The 21,191-nt window shown below is 35.2% G+C and overlaps 3 protein-coding genes across 5 annotated transcripts in view; 1 reads left to right on the top strand and 2 right to left on the bottom strand.

The window, feature by feature from the left end:
• Positions 1-21,191, bottom strand: part of LOC140322523 (olfactory receptor 5AR1-like) — a 63,141-nt gene that overhangs the window by 5,200 nt on the left and 36,750 nt on the right. The window lies entirely within an intron of this gene.
• Positions 9,250-19,573, bottom strand: LOC140324397 (olfactory receptor 5B21-like). Of its 3 annotated transcripts, XM_072402264.1 has the most exons (3): positions 14,627-16,488; positions 13,573-13,696; positions 9,250-11,833 (listed from the first exon to the last, which is right to left on the bottom strand). In XM_072402264.1, the coding sequence occupies exon 3, from the start codon at positions 10,240-10,242 to the stop codon at positions 9,322-9,324; it is 921 nt and encodes a 306-aa protein (XP_072258365.1). In that variant the 5' UTR covers positions 10,243-11,833; positions 13,573-13,696; positions 14,627-16,488; the 3' UTR covers positions 9,250-9,321. The 3 variants fall into 3 exon arrangements, with proteins under 3 accessions (XP_072258365.1, XP_072258366.1, XP_072258367.1); XM_072402265.1 differs by lacking the exons at positions 13,573-13,696; positions 14,627-16,488 and adding an exon at positions 18,935-19,573; XM_072402266.1 differs by lacking the exon at positions 13,573-13,696.
• LOC140322522 (olfactory receptor 5J3-like) lies at positions 17,009-17,986 on the top strand. The gene has a single exon (XM_072399080.1). The coding sequence runs from the start codon at positions 17,009-17,011 to the stop codon at positions 17,984-17,986; it is 978 nt and encodes a 325-aa protein (XP_072255181.1).

Here is a 21,191-nt window from a genome sequence, read left to right as displayed (position 1 = left end):
AACTCTTATGTAATCCAGCTACTTTTTTTCCCATCTCCTTTGCTTGGAGAAATGTATTTCTGAAACCCTATTTCCTTCTTTTGTCCATTTCTGTTGTCTAAAGGTGACACATCTTTGCACAGTACCTAAGTCCAGAGGGTCCATTGTGTGAATCCTGGATGCCATCAGCTTTTAGCATTGCCAATGCGGTGGTTCCAACAGATACAAAGAACAGTAATGTTTCCCGTAGGAAAACCAAATTTTGTGGGGACTTTAAGGTCAGGCTTATATAATTAAATGACGATAAGGTATAAAACCACATTAAATTTTATTTACAAACATTTTATAAAACCATATAATACACAAAGTATCAAACTAAACACTTGCTAAGGATAAAGTACTCAGTAGACCTCCCAGTGGAAACCTCTCCAAATGAGGTATTTCAGCGGCTTCTACGTGTTTCGCAGAATCTGTGTCCGCTTCCTCAGAAAGAGGAGATCTACAAATAACAAAAAATTCTTAGTACATTTAATCAGGATACATATTGATTTTCTATCTATGTTATGCATAACACTATTCTGTTCATATATGAATTGACAATAATTTATCACAATAAAAATAGAACAAAAAGGAAAATTCTAATAAACTTACATCAAGTACTGAGTGCTAGTGGCTGTCTGTGTTCATTTTTCTCATAAGATGCTAAACTAAGGCACGGCGAGATGCAAGGAGGATTGTCTTTTCAATATGTTAGCTTAGTAATGATTCAAAAATAGGAAGAAGAGAAATAAATGTCAATTTTTATTTTTTACTTTGAACTGGATAATTCATTTCCAATCCTTTATATCTGCTGCTATTTTTATTATTAGACCTTAATATGGTTCCAATATACCAGTTTAATTAGTTGTTCATTTAAATATTCAAATAAATTTTGATTTTCTTCCCAAACTATTCAAGATATTGCCTTAAGGACTTCCGAAGTTGATCTACTTGCTGCAACCTTTTTTTTCCCATAAATTGCTTTCAGTAATTAGTATATTAGATAAGTATATCATATTGATACCATAAATAGCCCCTTCAGCCTACCTACCTTCCATAACTAAATAATTCACATAAAGGAGAGGAGCCCTTATAGATTGTGGTGACCCATATGATTGTCATATCCTCTCATAGAAAAGGTGGGGAAAGTCCATTGCCATTAAGGCTATCAAGTTTCCCAAATTGAATAACACTGGGGAACAATTTTGAACAAATTTTTGGTTGACTTCAATTTTTAAGCTTAATTACACTAAAATAGGTATGCTGATTCTGAAAGTACAGTTAGTTTTCTTCAATCACAACAGGTTTTTTTCTCACCGTTTATTATAATGCGATTACTATAGCATGGATTTGTATAGGCTATTTATTTACACGCAAGACTGTGGTCAGAGGTTGTACACTGCTCTACTTAGTGAATACGCAAAATTTATTTTTCTACTTACACACGTATATTTTTTCTTTCAGGTCATGTCTGGCTCTGCTGTTTCTTGTCATAAGTGCCTAAACAACCCTGATTAATTTTGTAATATCTGTGGCAGTTTCACCATCCTTAGTCAAAGGTCGAACATATTTGTATATTTGTAGAGCAAGCCTATTTAGCATATTTCAAAGTTAAACTTAGTGATAAAGATAAGTCTTGGGCCCCTCATAAGGTGTGCAAAAAGTGTGTCGAGGGTTTAAGGATGTGGACAAAGGGAACATGTAATAAGATGCCATTTGGTAGACCTATGGTTTGGCGAGGGCCAGGAGATCATTTCAATGACTGTTACTTTTGTATAGTGAAAACTTCAGGATATAACAAGAAAAATAAATGTAACATAGAGTATCCTAGTCTACCATATGCCCAGTGGCTCATTCAGATGAAATCCCAGTGCCAGTATTGGTTACACTACCCTCCTTTGAAGAACATGATTATGGTGATGGACTAGGTGACAACAATGATGAAGAGTTTGAAATTGAAGAGGACTCTGTTTGTTAGGGATTTGATCAGCATGAGTTTGAAACCTGATTTGGGAGCTTAAAGTGTGTCCTCCTTCACAATGGCAAAATTTTGGGTCAGTCCCAATTATCCATTCAGTTTCTCTTTGTACAAACATAAGGGAAGTCATTGAGTTGTTGCAATATCACCAACACAATTGGATCATCTGTGTTGACATTAAAATGGTATTCCTCTTGATTCGGCAGCTCATCATCCTAACACTGATCACGCCAGGAAAGGCTATAGGCCTTAGATTTTACCCTAACCGCTTACCCAAATAATTTTCAAATGTTTTAATACAAAAAAAAGTTATAGATTAAGAATTAATCTTTTGTATGAACAAAATAAATTTAAATAAACAGTACATTACAAAGTTATTATTTCATTATTTTTTCATTGTATGTAAAATTTGTATGTTTTTTGACAAAAATGGAGGGTACCCTGTATCGTAAAAACTGGATGTGATAGCAAAAAAACTGGGTAATTTCTTGATTCACCACCCAAAAATTAATAAAAACAAGTGAAACATCTAACTCAACAAAAAATGCATTCCCCATTGTAATTACTATGTTTATAATTAGGTTAAGTGCACACTAAGTGTGAAAAAATAATCAAATCAATAAAACACTCACCTTATTTAAGGGAGGACAACCCCTAAATCCTCCTTTCCCTGTATTATAACCATATTAACAACTATAAAAAAAAAAATAATTGGTTGCAACTAGAAAGGATTTTTAAAAATAATCAACTAATGTTCCTAATAGTATCCAAAACTCACTTGTTGGGAGAAATAGTCACAACCATACAAAGATTGGTGTCCATTGCCTTACACTTCTTTTATAAAAGTGTTTTCATGCCTTTACCCGACCACTAAATTCAAAGAAAATGTGTATAATAGATTACCTAAAGTATGCCAATCAATAAAACCAGCTAATTATGCCCATATAAAACATATAAGCTCACCTAGTAAGGGTAGAGAGTCTCCAAGATAAATGCATCCACCACCCACAACGAGAGCCCAGGGTACTTAAGTTTAAAAGGATATATTGAATAAGTTATCAATGATTTAGCACTCCATAAAGGCAAAATCTCTAAGATGGATGTATCCAGCATCCGTTACGGGAGCCCGAGATACTTACCTCCTTCTGCTGCCTCGAGGGTCTTCGTATGGCAGCGTCATTGCCCGCCACTCAAAGGGATGGGGGACAACCCCACTGATGCAAATTTCATTTCCATTAACGTTATGATATTTGGCCATATGTAGGCTCAAAGAAGTTATTATTTTTCCATTATTGATAGCATGTATATGCTCGTAGATTCCCCTGCTAAATTATTGTCTTGTCTACATAAAAGCACTTGCAGCTACAGAATGCTAGATATAATATTCCTTGGGATTTGCATGTTATTTTTTCTTTAAAATTGGTAAAAAACTCACTGGAATTCCAATTCTATCATTGGCCTTATGTATCCACTTACATTGGCAATGAGTCCCACAAGAGAAGATGCCTTTATCCTGCTGGGTATCCTTTTTAGATTTCTATTGGAAATGACTGTGGACAAGTTTTTCCCAAAGGGACGGCAGCTTCCTGAAAGTAATCTGTGGAGACGGATTAAAGTGTTTACTAATCTTTGGGTCTGACAGTAATGTTGGCCAAAACTGGCTACATACATTTCTTAGAATTTTGTGTTGATCAGAAAACCTGGTAATAATTCTAACCTTTTCTAAATTTTGTTTTTTGTTTTATTTGAGTAAATAGAATCTGCGATTTTTGTCAATTCTTTATTTTTCGATATGCTTTTTTCAACATTTTTTTTGTACCCTCTATTGAGTAATCTCAGCTGAAGGTCCTTCGATGCCTTTTCAAAATCTTGTTCAATAGAACAGTTACCTTTCAGTCTCAAATATTGAGAGAACGGGATGCTTCTAATTACTGGTGTGGGATGTGCACTAGAGGCCGACAAAACAGTATTCCTGGTCGTAGGTTTACGATATAGATTAGACGAAATGGTTAAATCGCCAATAATTTGTATTTGAACATCCAGGAAAAGAATGGAAGATGCACTTGATTGCATTGTGTAACCTAAAGTGAAACTTTGGGGCCCTGCCAAAAGATTAGGACATTGTCAATGTACCTACGCCAGAATAAGATGTGGTGGAAATACATTGACAAGGACTAATCCGGGAGGAGCTCCCTTTCCCATCCCCCCAGATACAGGTTGGCATATGTGGGGGCACAACAGGTCCCCATTGCTACCTCCTGTATCTGGAGGGAGGTCTTATCTGCGAACGTAAACACATTTCTTGTAAGGATATACTCAAATAGAAATAGAATAAAATGATTCTGTTGCCAATGATCCCGATTAATTGTAGCCAAAATTTCATTAATAACTAGTAACCTTTTGTTGTGGGGTATACTTCAGTAAAGTGCCTCAATATCTAGTGCCACCAACAAAGTATTATCCCGTATTGTTAGACCCTCAAGCGCCCTGAAAAGATCTGGGGTATCCGTTAGATAGGAGGGTAAACTAAACACAAAAGGTTGTAAATATTCATCGACCAATCGACTGGCATCGGACAAAATTCTGCCTATTCCTGAGACAATGGGATGATCTGGGCTTTTTTATGAATCTTGGGGAGTAGATGGTTGGTAATCTTGGGTTTCTTTTATTCAAATAGTCAAAGATTTTTTCGTTTATCACACCATCATTAAAAGGTGATGTAATTGCTGGATTTTGACCTAAGTCTAGGACATTTTTTTATTTCAAACTTATATTTGCAAATGATTCTACTGAGCTAATTCCCGATGCATCCTCAAGCAGGGGTCCTTCTTCTACTATATTTTCTACATTGCTTTCTTCCCATAGTTGCATAAGGGTCTTTTAAGTCTGGTATACCATAGCCTTCATTGTTTAAAGTAGTTTGTTCACTAGGACCTGAATCTTTGTCATGGAGAACCTTATAAAAGAGTTTTCTACAAAAAAGATGCAGGTCCTTTATAAATTCAAATTTATCAAAGCTGTTAGATGGGCGAAAGCTTAGGCCCAACTTAAGGATCTCAAGTTCTTTATCTCTGAGAGAGAACATGGACAGATTAATTACACTCAGATGTTGAGACTTTGAATCTTGTACACATAATTCCCCATTGACCCTTGTACTTGTGCCACTAAATGTGCAGTGTTCCCTAAGAAAGGAGTGGAAGGTAGTGATTTAACTGTTTGTAATGGGGCAGTTCCTGAGTCAGGAACCCTCAAAGTATCAGTGATAACAGGGGTTCTTGAACAAGCCATAACTTTAATGAAAGCAGTGTTAGAACTTGAATAAGTGGTAGGTTGTGATGAGTTTTGTGTAGTGTTACTAAATGTTCATGGGGTTTTCCCCCTGGACTGGTTGTGATATTGTTTTTTGGATTTCTGGGTCTGTTGTGGTGAAGTTGCATTTGTGTTTCTCTTAGTACCTTATCTGGGTCCTCTAGTATATCTACTCATGTGTGATGCTTGTGAGAATTTGGAACTACTTTCATCTGTCATTTCTTCATTCGTTTCATTTTGATATATTCTTTTCTTATAATTATTTACTTTAGAATTGAATGTCCATCTATATGCTCGACCCATGAGAAAAGCCTGTTGGTCTTTCAGAAACTGTTGTTCTTCATTAGATACTAACTGAGAAATAAATCTTTGCAGGTAATCCTGAATCTCTGCATTTTTTTCCCCAAATGGTTCCGATGAAATTATTTCAGAAGATTCTCCATATATTTTATCAAGTTCTATCTCAGTTTCTCTTAGGTCCATGGAATGGTATTTCACTAACAGGGACATCAATTGTTGTGTACATCCTTTTAACATTTTCTCCCATTCATATTCAATTACAGTAACATTTTTTATATTAGGAAAGATTTGCACCCGAAGGCCTATTAGATTACATTTTTCTGTGAAAGGCATGGAAACACTTATATAAAAGAAGTGTACGGCAATGGACACCAATCTTTCTATGGTGGTGACTATTTCGCCCAAGAAAAGAGTTTTGGATACTATTAGGAACATTATTGGATTATTTGTAAAAATCCTGTCTGGTTGCAACTAATTATATTATTTTTTTTAGTTGTTTTTTGATATATAACAGGGAGATAGGAGGATTTAAAGAGTTGTCCTCCCTTAAAAAGAGTGAGTGTTTTAATAATTTGATTATTTTTTCACACTGGGTGTGCACTTAACCTAATTATAAGCGTATTAAAAAGTATTAAATTTGGGAAACTTGATAGCCTTAATGGCAATGGATTTTTCCCCACCTTTTTATGAGGGGAAATGGGACAATGATATGGGTCACAACAATCTATGAGGACACCTCTTCTTTATGTGAATTATTTAGTTATGGAAGATAGGGAGGCTCCAGGGGCTATTTATGGTATCAATATGATATACTTATCTAATTACTATTTACTGAAAGCAATTTATGGAAATAAAAAAGATTGCAGCAAGAAGATCAATTTCGGAACCCCTTAAGGCATTATCTTAAATAGTTTGGGAAGAAAATCAAAATGAAGTTGATTTTTTAGACGAACAACTAACTAAACTGATATATTGTAACCATATTAAGGTCTATTAATTAATATAGAAGCAGATATAAAGGATTGGAAATAAATTATTCAAAATAAAAAATAAAAATTGACATACGTTTCCCTTCTTACTATTTTTAATCATTGCTATTTAGGCTATCACATTGAAAAGACAATCCTCCTTGCGTCTCGCCGTGCCTTAGTTTAACATCTTATGAGAAAAAAGTACACAAACGGCCACTTGCACTCAGTACTTGATGTAAGTTTATTAGAATTTTCCTTTTTGTTCTTTTTTATTGTGATAAATTATTGTCAATTCAAATATGAACAGAATAGTGTTATGCTTAACATAGATAGATAATGAATATGTATCCTGATTAAATGTACTAAGAATGAATTGTTATTCGAAACGCGTAAATGCCGCTGGAATACCTCATTTGAAGATGTTTCCACTGGGAGGTCTACTGAGTGGTTTATCTTTAGCAAGTGTTTGGTATGCTATGGTTCCATCAGACAGGCCAACATCTTTCATTCCATTCATAGCCCTAATAGATAAAAATCCATATACATGATACACAACGTCATAATTAGTTGGGTATTTTTCAGAGATGATGTCCTTTTTATCTACATGCTTAGGACAAACTAGTGTGGCTTCTGCGCAGGTCTCTTGGAAATCAGTGGAGGTTCACCAAACTAGAATAGGACGAGGCTTTAACGTTAAAGTATTTTATTGAATGTGTGTGTTTTGTATAACCTAAACTTTTTTTTTTACAGCTGCATTCATGACACGTGCACAACCGTGGGACTCCTGACAGTGTGTGATCCCCGGGCACTGGAGGGCAAATGAGGGCAAGTCTCCCCATTCACCTCTAGTGCTCCGTGATTGGCTCAGGAAAGGGAAATCCTGATGATGCTTGAGCCATCATCAGGGTTTCCCTTTCCTCAGCCAAGTCTTCCCATTTAAGTCTAGTGCTGATTGGCTAAGAAAAGGGAAACCCTGATGATGCCTGAGCCGTCATCAGGGTTTCCCTTTCCTCAGCCAATCACGGAGTGGAGCAATCAGCAGGGCTTTGCCATGCTGACAGTTTGTTTTCTTGATTGCTCCCACAGGCCTAGAGGAGCTGTGACATGTGTTCTGTATCCAAGAACACATGCTACAGTTCTGCTAGGGCTGCGGGGGCATTTAGAAGAGCAGAGGTGTCAGCATAGCAGAGCTACGCTGATTGCTCCGCTCCCTGATGACCGAGGAAAGCCATCATCAGGGTTTCCTTTTTTCAGCCAATCAGCACTAGAGTTGAATTCCCACTCAAGTCTAGTGCTGTATTACTGAGAAAAGGAAAACCCTGATGACGGCTCAAGCATCATCGGGGTTTCCCTTTCCCCAGCCAATCACAGAGCACTAGAGGTGAATTGGGAGACTTGTCCTCATTTGCCCTCTAGTGCCCAGGGATCACACACTGTCAGGAGTCCCACGGCTGTGCTCATGTCATGAATGCTGCCGTGGAAATCATCCTCTCACCTGTAAAAAAAAAGTTTGCTTTACACAAAACACACACATTAAATAAAATTCTTTAACATTTAAGCCTCCTCTTTTTACACATATTTTAACCCTTTCAGGGAATAAGTAAGGGTTTAATGTAGCCCTGTACTCATTCCTCAGGGTGGGGTGGCGGAGATCTGGAAGTCTCCTTAGGGGGTCTCCAGATTCCAAAGTCCTGCTTAAAACAATTAAAAAAAGCCCCCATTGTTTCCAATGGAAGCTTTCATAAAAAGCTTAAAAACACTTGTAAAAGCCTCCATTGAATTCAATGAGAGCAATTTCAAACATTTTCCCACAATTTTTCCCTGCATTTACTTTTTAAAACATTGCAAGGAACATTCCCTATACAGTTTAAAAACGTGCCTCAAGGAAACATCCTGGTGTAGATTAGCCTATTACAATGCATGGGAATTTCAAACATGGGCCTTTAAAGCCTCAGGTTAAATGCTGGGGAAAACGTCTGGGGAAAATGTAGACTAAGCCTAAGATAGTTAGACCTTGGATGTAAATACACTGTTACAATTAGAAAATAAATCGCAAAAATGACACTTTGTTGTAGGGCAGGGGTGCCCACACTTTTTTTGGCTTGCAAGCTACTTTTAAAACGACCAAGTGAGAATGATCTACCAACAATAAAAACCTGGACCTAATAACTCCTGTGCGCGATAGAGTTCATTTTGAAAGGCAGGCCTCGTGTTGCTTTTGCTACCTACCTGTAGATCGCAATCCACCTGTTGCGCACCCCTGTTGTAGAGTACTTAGTTGGAAAATGCAGCAAATATACCACAGATTGAATAGCACATGTCCCAATATTGAAAGAATAACTCCTCTTACAACCTTGTTTGAGATTTAATGTAATACACAGTCATAAATAAAATACCATTAATTAAAAATATTGTTTAAGCATGCTAAATATTTCTTTTCAGAAACCGCATGGAGACTTTCCTTTGATCGTTCCATGAAATAAAATGCCATCATACCCAAACAACTATTCAGAGTCAAAATAGATTAGGAGTCTAGTAGATAAAAACTGATTGTATTACGAGTGGTTAATAATTTTTTTTCAGTTAGATAATTTTAGTTGTATCCATTGATTGCCTAAATGATCATATTGATATGTGTGTGGTGGCCCTAAAATAACAAGCAACATACCAAGCTCATTTTTTAAGAAATCAAGCCATACATAAGGGTCTGCAAAACCTATATGTATACCAGGCTGACAAAATTCTTTAGGTTGGCATCAGTTTAGTCAGAGCTTGCTTTACATCTTGGTTCCTTAGACTGTAGATGATGGGATTTAACATTGGTATGATCATTGTATAGAACACAGACACCACCCAGTCCTTGTCTACTGAGTAGGCAGAATTTGGACGTAAATACATAAAGAAAAGTGGGCAGTAGAACAATGCTACACAGGTAAAGTGAGAGACACAAGTGGACAGTGACTTGCTTCTTCTAGAAGAGCCAATTATACATAAAGCACTTAAAATACAAATATATGACATTATTATACACATGAAAGAGCCCACTTCAATAGATCCAGCAACAACGAATGCCAAAACTTGATTAACGAATGTATCTTTGCATGACAATTTCAAAATAGGATTAAAATCACAAAAGAAATGATTTATTTTATTTGACTTGCAAAATGGTAATGCAAATGTACAACATGTGTGTATGAATGAATTCACAAATCCTGTTGTATATACAAAGATGAGTAGCTGAAAACAGGCTGCTCTGTTGACTAGCATTGCATAATACAGTGGTTTACATATGGCTAAATAGCGATCATAGGCCATGACAGCCAGTAACATGGCTTCTGAACTTCCAAGATCAATGAAGAAAAACATTTGTGTAGCACATCCAGTAATAGTAATTGTCTTGTTTACAGAGAAGATATTGGCTATAGCATTGGGGGTAATGACTGATGAATACATTATATCTACAAGGGATAAGTTCATGATGAAAGTGTACATTGGTGTTTGAAGAATGGGAGTCATCAGAATTACCAAAACAATCATAAAGTTTCCCAGCAGAGTCACCAGATATACTAATAAACAGAGTAGAAAGAGAGGGAGCTGGAGGTTTGGGTCAGAGGAGAGACCAGACAGGATAAATTCTGTTACATGTGTACTGTTCCTTAAATTCATGGTTTTCTGCAACTTGCCCTATGTATTTATGTATTGATGTATTTCTTGCCTTAAAATTTAAAAAATAAAATTGACTAAGGGATTGTACAGTATGTTCTCTCTATATAAAGGAGTACATATAAATTAGGAGTATTATCAAATGATAATTTGAGTTGGGAGGGAACTTTAGCATGCTGAAGTTTTACCTGCTTTAACTTAACCTTTTTTAATACTTTCTCTAATAATACTCTAATACGATATCTATGTTCAAAAGTTTCTGTTTTTGTCCCATATATTATTTTAGACCCAGTGACAATATCATAGGGGTTTTGAGATTCTTTATGCAGTGCAAGGTGATTATAGCTGGAGGGGGGCCATCTGTATGTAGCTTCCTGAAAATACAGCACCTTTCTTCAGTACCTGAAGAGTACCGGCTCTTCAGGGGAGGTATGCAAATATAACAATGCCTGGTGGGGTATGACAGGTTGGAAGAGTGGGCATTCCAAGTACATGTACTAATGCAGTATCAGCTTCTGATGCATGGACCCACAGTATGCCATTTCATTATAGGGGAGAAGCCTGAACAACTGTGCAAGACTGAAAGTAAGGCTGGAGTTCATTTGTTGGTAGTTGGTGGTCTTACCTTGAAATGAAATATCCTCATCTGTCCTGTAGTAACTTGATGCAGAAAAAAGTAATATGAGATTCGTCATATATTTCATCATTAAGTCTGTTTACCAGTATTTTACGGTGCAGTGAAGGTGGGGCAAACATACACACCTTCCTTACCCAGCTTGGCAAATTTAGTCCCTCAAATTACTAGAATGAAGATTTTGAATGCAGTTTACTTTAGCATTGTGTCACATACTATCTGTAATGAAGCAAACATTTTTTTTTTCACACTCAAAAAATACCCAACAATGCTGAAGATAGGAGAATTATGTCTAGTATAGTGTTATTTCATTGCTTTTATAAAACAACCAATTAAACAGTAGTCTTGTGATTGGCTATGCTAAATTTAGAGCTCCACATGGATTTAGACAAGTGGGTATTATTAAATTCTATTCATTGTTAATTTGCTATTTATTTTTACATACACAATAATGGTATCTAGAAATAATTTATCTAGTAATCTGGTCCACCTTACTTTCTGTTTTGACCACCCCATCACCAGACCATTGATTTAGCAACAATCTCCCCATAAAGTGAATAGATAGGAGTTTGTGGTGGTTTTAATTAAGTGTTTGTAATGTGCTCACGGACTGAATATTGCTAACCCTTATTACTAAAGCTAATGAAGAATCAGAGAAAAGGAGGATTTTTTTGGCAAAGTATGGTTTTGTATTGAATGATACATCTCATGTGACAATACAAGAATTTTCATCAAGTAGACCACACTGAAGTTGTGGTCCTGAAAGACATTTATGACATTTTAGGCCCAAGGGGGCACTAAACAGTAATAATCCAGCATTGTATAAATGTATGCAGCTGTATATTTTGCTTGTAGGTAGATTTTTGCTTGTATAGACTGTTTTACCATATGCGTTTCACCCTTTAGGCTTCCTCAGGGGTAGCGGTACATCAGCGACATGTTATACGTGGTTAATATGGTCTACAATTTCAAACATACATAAATAACGTTAGCATCATAGTAATAGTAATATAGTACAAAATAGTATCCTTTAAATCAGAACTGTGATAAATCATCAGAGACATTTTTATAAATTTTCCCAAAAGGTTTTCAATAATTACTTAGATAATACATGATAGTAAGTAGATTTAGCAATTAGTTGTGTATAGGGTTAAATAATTCTCTGATTCTTCATTAATTTTCCCATAAAACTATGGGCCTGATTTATTAAAGCTCTCCAAGGCTGGAGAGGATACATTTTCATCAATGAAGCTGGGTGATCCAATGGAATGAATTTGGCCAAGCACTTAAAACAGTTGCTAGGAAATCCATTCCAGGTTTGCGCAATCACTCAGCTTCACTGATGAAAGTGTATCCTCTCCAGCCTTGGAGAGCTTTAATAAATCAGGCCCCATGTATACACATGTATGTACTGTGCAAATAACAATGCATTTAAATACATGATGTTTCTGTTCTTTTACTTGCATTATTTGAGTTGGTGACAAAATCTCTTTGAAGTATATGTCCTGGTTTGGCCATAGTAGGCAAGGATTGGAAATTCAGTTATGTATTTACTGCTATCAAAAGCTTTGTAATAGGCCCTTTCCCATCGCTTATTCTATCATGGAGACATTTTTCAAATAAGGGAATGAAGATAAATCCCCATCAGTAATACTGATGAAATTTGTTATCAGTGTGGGAAACGATAGGGGCAGATGGGGAAGAGGAACACTAGCTCAAAATATTTAAGTAAATGACACACCCCTGTCATGCCCCTATTTTGCAGACCACAAAGCTAATCATCATGGCATCCTATTAAGATATCACTGGATCCTGAAAAGGAAAGTATAAACAAAGATATCTAAAAATAAAATGTGTGTGTTTTACTGTTATGCATTGTGTTTATTTCTGGTGATTATTTACCCATTGTGGGAATAGGTAAAGGACACTATGTACTCCTGTGAGGAGGGCAGCATATCTGTGGGGGGGGCAGATATTTTGGGAACCCATAATAAAGGTGGCTTCCAGACTCCTAATAAGCTCCCCACCAGCAGACCTCCACAACACAGGAGTTACATTGTGGGGATAAGGCCTGCTCCCCCAATGATGGCACTTGCCACCCTCTAGGGGTCTGGTTTTTGACAAAAGGGAATAGGGCTAATCACTCTTTGCCCTTTATTTCTTTGTCAGATTCCAGCGGTTCCTTTATAGATAGGAGGAGACACACATTCAAGCTGATCCCTAGGTCCCAAGCCCATAAAATAACCTGGTTTTAGCATGGGGGAGGGAGCCCATGCTTAAATTTCCTTTTAAAATGACAGCAAAAACACAAATTTTAACATATCATAAGCTCCATGTTATAAATGTTACAATTATGTATATTATTTTCTTTTTTTTCTGCACTCGTTTCCCCTGTACATTGTATTACAATAGGTTTTTATAGAGGGGAAATTGTGAATTTATGAGAGTGTTACATTTAAAGAATTGTTTCTGTTTGACAAAAATTATTGTATTTGAAAGCGCTTGGATACTAAGGAGTGGCATTCCAATGCAAATTAACACCTTGATTCTTCGGTGAATACTTGTTGAATCTAACAGAAATATATCAAACTTGGCCATCCCTACCTAAAACATAGTGCTGGGAGACAAGAAGTCTTAGCTACTGTGCTGCCCTAATGGCACTTAATGGTCCCTCAGTTTTATTCTGTGTTGCATCTTACAGCTGTGGATGACTTTGTAGCCTCCTTGCAGACACTTCATCTACATGCAAACACTAAGGCATGCCTGCAAAATATATTTTCCATCAGAACTGCGTATGAAAGGGTGACAACACATGAGCAGAATCTGGAAACAGAGACAGAACATTCTCAATTTATAAAAGTAGGAACCTTCAGAATGACTTTTATCACCAGTGAAATGACCTTTAATAAATATTTTAACATATTATAACGTATATGATATTTTAGTATTTGCATTTATAACTGCTTTACAAATGATGAGAAGACCTGTACTATATTTGACAGCTAAGCTTTGGCACTGCTATATTATATTAAATTAATCAGTTTTGCAGTCTGTGGTTCCTAAATATTCTGTACATTAACTGGAAACAACATAATAACCAGTGCTATACTGCATACAGTAATCTGTACAGAAAGTGTTAAACTATCCTACAAAAAATGAATAATGTAATATAATATAATAATGAATAATATAATAGGTCATTCAATATTTAACATACTATTAAAAGCAGAATACTACCATCAGTCATTAGAGATTACTTGTTTTTAGCAATAATTAGATAAAGGTCTTATCAGGGGAGCTATACACCAGGGTCTTTACAATGTTTAAATAATACAATTGTCACAACATGTAATACTTTGCATTCCCGTTGTCATCCTATTGGAGGTATTTTGTAACAGTGCTTAATGTTGTGTTGGATATACTCAAAAGACTATTATTAATGTATAAAAAAACATTTTTAATTATTCATATGCAGAACAATACATATCTATAGAAATATTGACAGCTCTAGCCAGGATTAAAAGGCAGAAAACAAAGAAAGCAGTGAATCCTGCATTCTCCTGACATTCTCTGGTGGTGAATATATAATTGTTATTGAAAAAGTATTAATTATTATGTTATTAAAGTACCTGTAAGATTCTGCACCAGAGAATGTTTGGTGAATGTCAGATTCACGGCTTCATAAAAAGACTGAAGAAATGTAGTTTTTGTTTCTAAAATGTTTCTAAGTTTGTTTTTTTTTTTTGTTGTTACCTGGTACAACTGGAGGTGCAAGTAAAAATTATTACAGAGCACATTCATTACTTAATGATTTCTGGTGCTGTCTTTAAATGCAAGAGCAAAGGTCTGTTGGTGTTGGTATACATGACTTTAAAAACTTCCAGAACAATAAAGGAATATTGCAGCTAGGAGACAAGATAAATATTTATATACATAAATATGTCAACCTATATATTTCATATATATAAATAAAAAATATAAAAAATAATGCAACTTATATTTGCAGCTTAACACTTTGGGCTTGTTTCATTAAAGCTTTCCAAGACAGGAAAATATAGACTAATATAAATTTGGGTGATCCAGCAAAACTAGAATAGATCTGGTCCTGGATTGAAAACATTTGCCAAAAAATAGTACATGCTTTTAAGAAGTTCATTCCAGGTTTGCTGGATTACCCAGGCTCACTTACGATAATCTATCTTCTCCAGATGTTGAGCTTTCATTTTTTAGGCCCTTTGTGTCAGAACCTAGATAAATGTTATGTATTTAGGTTATGAAATATTTGTTTGTACTGCATTGTTAAGGATAACTGCACCTCCTAAAATAAATTTCATGGATTAAACTATTACTCAAGTATAAACACAAAATGCTGCACCACTACTAACATTCAAAACAGTAACTGAAAGAAATAACATTAAGGTAAAATGTGTACATGTGAATAAATATGTACACACCCATGGTGTATTATTTGTAAAACATTTATTTAAAAAATTCAAATGGGCTAATATTTTCTCAAATGACAAGTTTGTTATACAATGGAGAAACAGTATCGTCTACTGGTGTGACCTGAGTATAACAGAGATTTGCTTTCTAAAGGCATTTGTAGGTCAAAAATGTCATTGGATACTTGTATATATAGTATAATACAAATAAAATGTTCAAATAGGAAAATGCTTGCTTTGCATATTGATCTAGTTTGAGCTGGGTGCCTAAAATCTCTAAAACCTTGAGCAAACAGTATGTAGCTCCATTCTCCTGACCACCAAACACTCATTGACAGCACTTGGGATAAGAAGACATGAGGTCTATCTATTATATATGTGCAGCCTCCATCATGGGTTACTATGTAGCAGACCCCAAATCCCCTTCCAGAATCTTCAGGAACTGAGACTGATTTCTTGATGGAACCAGGTGAATAGTGTTCATACTTGTATATGACCAACTCACAGCCCTGGATGTAGAGATAGGGTGACTCCGAAGATGAAAAGAAAGACTTTGTTACCTGGAGACAAGTTTGGAGGTGGGGAAATAAATCACCCATGATATTCATTTAAGGTAAGGAAAACCTATTCAAAGCTGTATGCAAGTATGAACACTATTCACCTGATTCCATCAAGAAATCTGCCACCACCTGTTTTATAGCAGCTGAATCAATTGATTGATTTAATGAATGAGATTTTTCATTTTAAATTTTGAAATTAGTCTCACAATTCCTAAAGTGGCAGATTATGCAAAATGAGTTAAAATTGAGACTGAAAAGATATTGGACATGTATAACTGATATTTAATATGTGATTTTTTCTAGTTTAATATTAGAATAAATTACAGGTTTATGAGATATATAAAAGGTGTAATTTAATTAAAATGGTACATAAGGAGTTGAGATTGTTCGCTAATAGGAATACTAGAGAGCTAATGCATTTGCCAGGCCTGAAGTAAAATAACCATAAGGAGGGGAAAGAAAAAGCAGGCTTTTTAGGGCAGTATTTTTGTATAAGTGTAATTGTGTTTATTCATGCGCTTGAAATATTATATGAATAAAAATATAATTTTTTAACAGAGATCTATTGTACTAGATGTGTATTCTCTAGACACAGTATTCCTGATGATAATATACAAATGGTTTACATATTAAGTGAACAAAAAACAAATACATTCAAAATAATAAACTCAACAAATTTTAATGTCTCTGTTTTACCTGACGTGTTTTGCCAAACCTCCTCAGTTGATAGAAAGACTTTGATTTTAAAGGTGATAAATTGATCCAATATGGGTGATAAAATTAAATATTTTAGAAGAGTGAAAGCAGTGGTGTATATTGGCTGTGTCTGATGATGGAGATATAGATGTTGATGAGAAGTTAATCTGTCCTATAAACGGTGAATCTTAGCTTTTTAACATGCTTAAATGTGCATCAAGGGAACAAGGTAACACAAGGTAACACAGATATTGGTAGCTTAGAAATGAATCAGATTTGTGACTAAGAACAATTTATTTGCTGTCAACTTGACTATAGAAGGAAATAACAAATTATTATGTAGGCAGAATTTTCCATCATCAGCTGTGCAAAATAATAGCACTTAGTTTAAAAGAAGCGATAAATAATCGAATTCCTTTTTTTTATCTATATAGCAAATGATTCCATTCTCAGTAGTGAGGAGCACTGGGAACTACTCAACGTCTACTGAATTTCTTCTTCTGGGTCTCACTCATGATCCCCACCTTCAGCTTGTGCTTTTTATTGTGTTTCTTCTGATTTACTTTGTTATAGTGATGGGAAATGTTGGTATCTTATTAATTATTCATTTTACATTCAGCCTTCATACACCTATGTACACTTTCTTGAGCCATTTAGCATTTATTGATATATGTTATGCTTCTGTGGTGGTACCTAACACTATGGTTCATTTACTTACACATAGCACATACATATCAGGCGCTGGCTGTGCAGTTCAACTTTTCATGTTTTCGTCATTGGGGTCTACTGAGTGTCTTCTTTTTGGCGTGATGGCATATGACCGTTATTTAGCCATCTGCAATCCCTTGTACTATGGAACAATTATGACACTACAAACCTGCAACATACTATTTGCCACTTCCTGTATCTTTGCTACAATTCAAGCTGCTATCCAAACAGGCTTTACATTTAGCTTAAACTTCTGTGGTTCGAACATTATTGATCATTTTATCTGTGATGCTCTTCCTTTAATAAGATTGTCATGTTCTAAAACAACATTAAATGAGATAATCATCTCTGTATCTGCTGCTATCATTGGAGGAGGTTCACTTTTCATTATTGTAACATCTTACCTTTGGATCGCAATCACAGTTATTAAAATCCCATCGTCTCAAGGAAAGAGAAAAGCCTTCTCTACATGTGCTTCCCATCTAGCTTGTGTCACTTTATTTTTTGGCACCGTGTTATTTAATTACCTTCACCCAAGTGGTGGTGTCATGATCCGTCAAGAAGTGGTGGCTTCTATATTTTATACAATGGTTATTCCCATGCTGAATCCGCTCATCTACAGTTTAAGGAACACAAACGTCCGACGTATGTTTCATCAGTTTCTTACTCGAAGAATTGCCTCTCATCTTTGGTTTGTCCATACCTAAAGCTAAACAAACCCTTTTACACCCTGAAGATTTCTTCCACATAGCTTTGCTAAATTTCCATTTACATACAATAGGGGAGAACTGTTGGGAACAATTGGGATGAACAACTGCAGGTAACATATGATTTAGAGAAAGTAAAAAATTTAAATATACTTATGAAAGTGCAAATCAGATATAGAGTTGGAAGTAACAAAGTATTCATGTATTCACAATTTTTTAAAGTATATTGTGTACCTATATTTTTTTAAACAGCATTTCATTTCTTTTTATTGAAGAAGTCTAGCTGGACAACCTATTTTAACTTATTTTTTTGATTCTTGGGGACTCTGCCTGCAATTGGAGATCTAGAGACACAACCCGCCCACCTCCCTGAGCCTGCGATGTCTCCAGGAGACATGGTCCGCGGCTCTGGCCAGTGCGTCCCCCCAGCAGGGCCTTTTCCTGACCCTGCTCGAGGGTGCACTGGCCAGATCCGCAGATCATTGGTTGGCGGCTGCTGGTTTATAAGACCTTAAAATGGCAATTTCAAATAGTAACCTAATATCAGTATAAGAAAACACACAGACCTGGGTTCCTTTTTTCTTGAATAGAATGAAACCAAAACCTTGGGAGTATTTAGGACTCTATATATAAAACATGTATTTTAACATTCCCTTAAACATTCCCTGGTTTGAAGGTTTGGAGAGTGTCCTTAATGGTAATTATTCTGGTTAATTCTAGATTTAGAAGGCGTTACAATCCCTATAAACCAGAATAATATTTTCCAGAAAAAATTATAACATAAAACTAAATTGTGCTGAATACTGGGTATGGCTGATAGGAGTTTAGTTAAATAGAGTCTGATACGACATATTTTGAGGGTGAGAACAAAATAATGGCTAGTAGGGAGTGGAGGGAATATTAGGGGGCAATAATGCCAAGCTGGCCTATGGAAGGAAAAAAAATTACCTTTGGGGGAAGAACAGTGCCCAAGTGGGTTGGAAAGAACCATGGTGCTTGGTGGGGAGGAAAAACAATTCCTTGTTTGGAGTGTGGGAGAAAAATGGTGTCCAAAAGTAGAAGAATAGGCATTGATGGTCACTTTCTTTCTGCTGTCAGGACTAAGTTGAGGCTGTCAGACAGGTCACACCATCCATAGATTATGAACATTGCAGTAGCTGAGAACAGAAACAAATGTTGGTGCTGCAGAACACAGCCAGGATCCGTGGAACTCCAGAATTGTAGTGCCAACTTGAGACAGTGCTGCAAAATTTAGGGATGACTGAGGGGACAACAAACAAACAATGCATCTCCTATTTGATCAAATGTGTCTTTTTAGCTTTGTGAACCTTATATGATCTAATTTGGTGTCTAATAGATTCATACACACATTTTAGATATGTGTTTATTCACAGATTTAAAGTGAGATTTAAATGGAGGTCAAATTTATGTTTTTAATATTTAAAAAGTAATCTTTCTGAGAAGTCCTTGATCCATATATCCATATATAAATATTCAGGTACCCTCAAATGGGATCAATTACTTAAGGCTAAGAATTTGTTACATTGTACAAATGTTTTACAAAAATGTGAATTGAGATTAAAGCATCCGTTTACACTTGAAACATGAGACACTTTACACATACATAAATCAATTATGTTATATGTGTAATGACATCCACTGCATCATTCAAAATAAAGTGTTTCATAAAATACACAGTGATGCCATTATCTCATCAGGACCACTGCAGTAAGTTTATTTCTGAGCCTGCTCTATGCTTCTTTTTTCCCATTCTTTCATTGTTTATTGTACTTGAACTTAATCTATTTCAAGCAGAAGCATTTCTGTTTATTTGTTTTTTTAGTAATTTATCATGTGTGGTTCTAGTATTCAGTTAAAATATCCTAATATTGTAGTAACTATGTGTACACTATTTTAATGTATAAAAAATAAAAATAGGTTAATTTAATGCATAAAAAGATAGCTGATTCATTATACAGTATATATATATATATATATTTTTCTTTTAGAAATCAAGACTAGTTTGAAAACAGAATTATATTGGTGTCCACAAAATCCAGTCTTGGCTATAGATAATTTGCTAAGGATGATAATACCTATTTTTAAATAGATATGTGAATTTACACCTCCATTGAAACCATCCAAGCATTATTTTCTATGAGTTCAAATGCACATCAGCAGAAATTGTATGAATGTATGTCAACATGCTTAGCTGCCACAAGTAATTTGTATTTCAGGCTTATGTGAGCCATAGATAATGTTTTCTGAGCAAATCTAAGTATTTATATTTTCATTTGCATATAGGGTACAGTTTCTATTCTTTTTTAATTAGATGGAGTCAACATGTTGCAAATAAAAGATAACAAAGCAATAGAAAAATTAAATTAGATTACATTTCTACTAAAAATGGCCTTATGAAAGTGGAAATCCACAGAGACTTACACAATACAGCATAATCATAAGCTCATTTAAAGTGCAATTAAAAGGTTACAATATTTAATAATCAGTGAATTGTTATCTGTGACCAAATGCAGCTCTTAGCTGTCATTCTGACACAATACAATCTAGGCAGTATATTCCATAATAAACTGTGCAGAATAATAGTTTAGTTAGACTAGCAACAATAAAAATCTTGAGTTGCATTCTAATAGAAATATTTTTCTCTTGTTCTTATTTCTCATTTTTTTATCAGTAAAGAAAATTATTAATGAAAAATTAAATTCAAACCCCCGTGCCAAGTTTTCCTCTGGGTTCCGGATCTTTGCCTATCTTGATGAGAGTAGAAACCTTAGTTCAGCTTAAAAGTTTGACTTTCAAGACCAAATCAAAGTTGAATTTTACAAAAAAATAAAACCTTAGGCGTTTTCAACTTTTACCCATGAAAATATTATTGTCACCAAAACTGCTGGGGATGTTGGGGAGACCAGTGGGAACATGTCTCAAGGAATAAAATAAATGTAAATAATAAAAAAAAAAAGAAAACGTAAAACATTATTTTTTTCCATAAAGTGGTAAATATAGGCAGAAAAAGACACTTTTTTTAAAGCTGGTAATTGGCAGCTGCCAATATTTTAAGTTTGATACAAAACTCCTAAACATTGTATTGCCAGCAAAATAGCCACGGAGGCCAGGAAGATCTATTGGAATATGTACTAAGTAAAAATGAATTTATTATAGTTTTAAAAATGCAGCAAAAAAGGGTTAA

The sequence above is a fragment of the Pyxicephalus adspersus genome, chromosome 2 (assembly GCF_032062135.1).
Source record: "Pyxicephalus adspersus chromosome 2, UCB_Pads_2.0, whole genome shotgun sequence".
NCBI lineage: Eukaryota > Metazoa > Chordata > Amphibia > Anura > Pyxicephalidae > Pyxicephalus > Pyxicephalus adspersus.
This window is presented reverse-complemented; position numbering and strand designations above follow the sequence as displayed.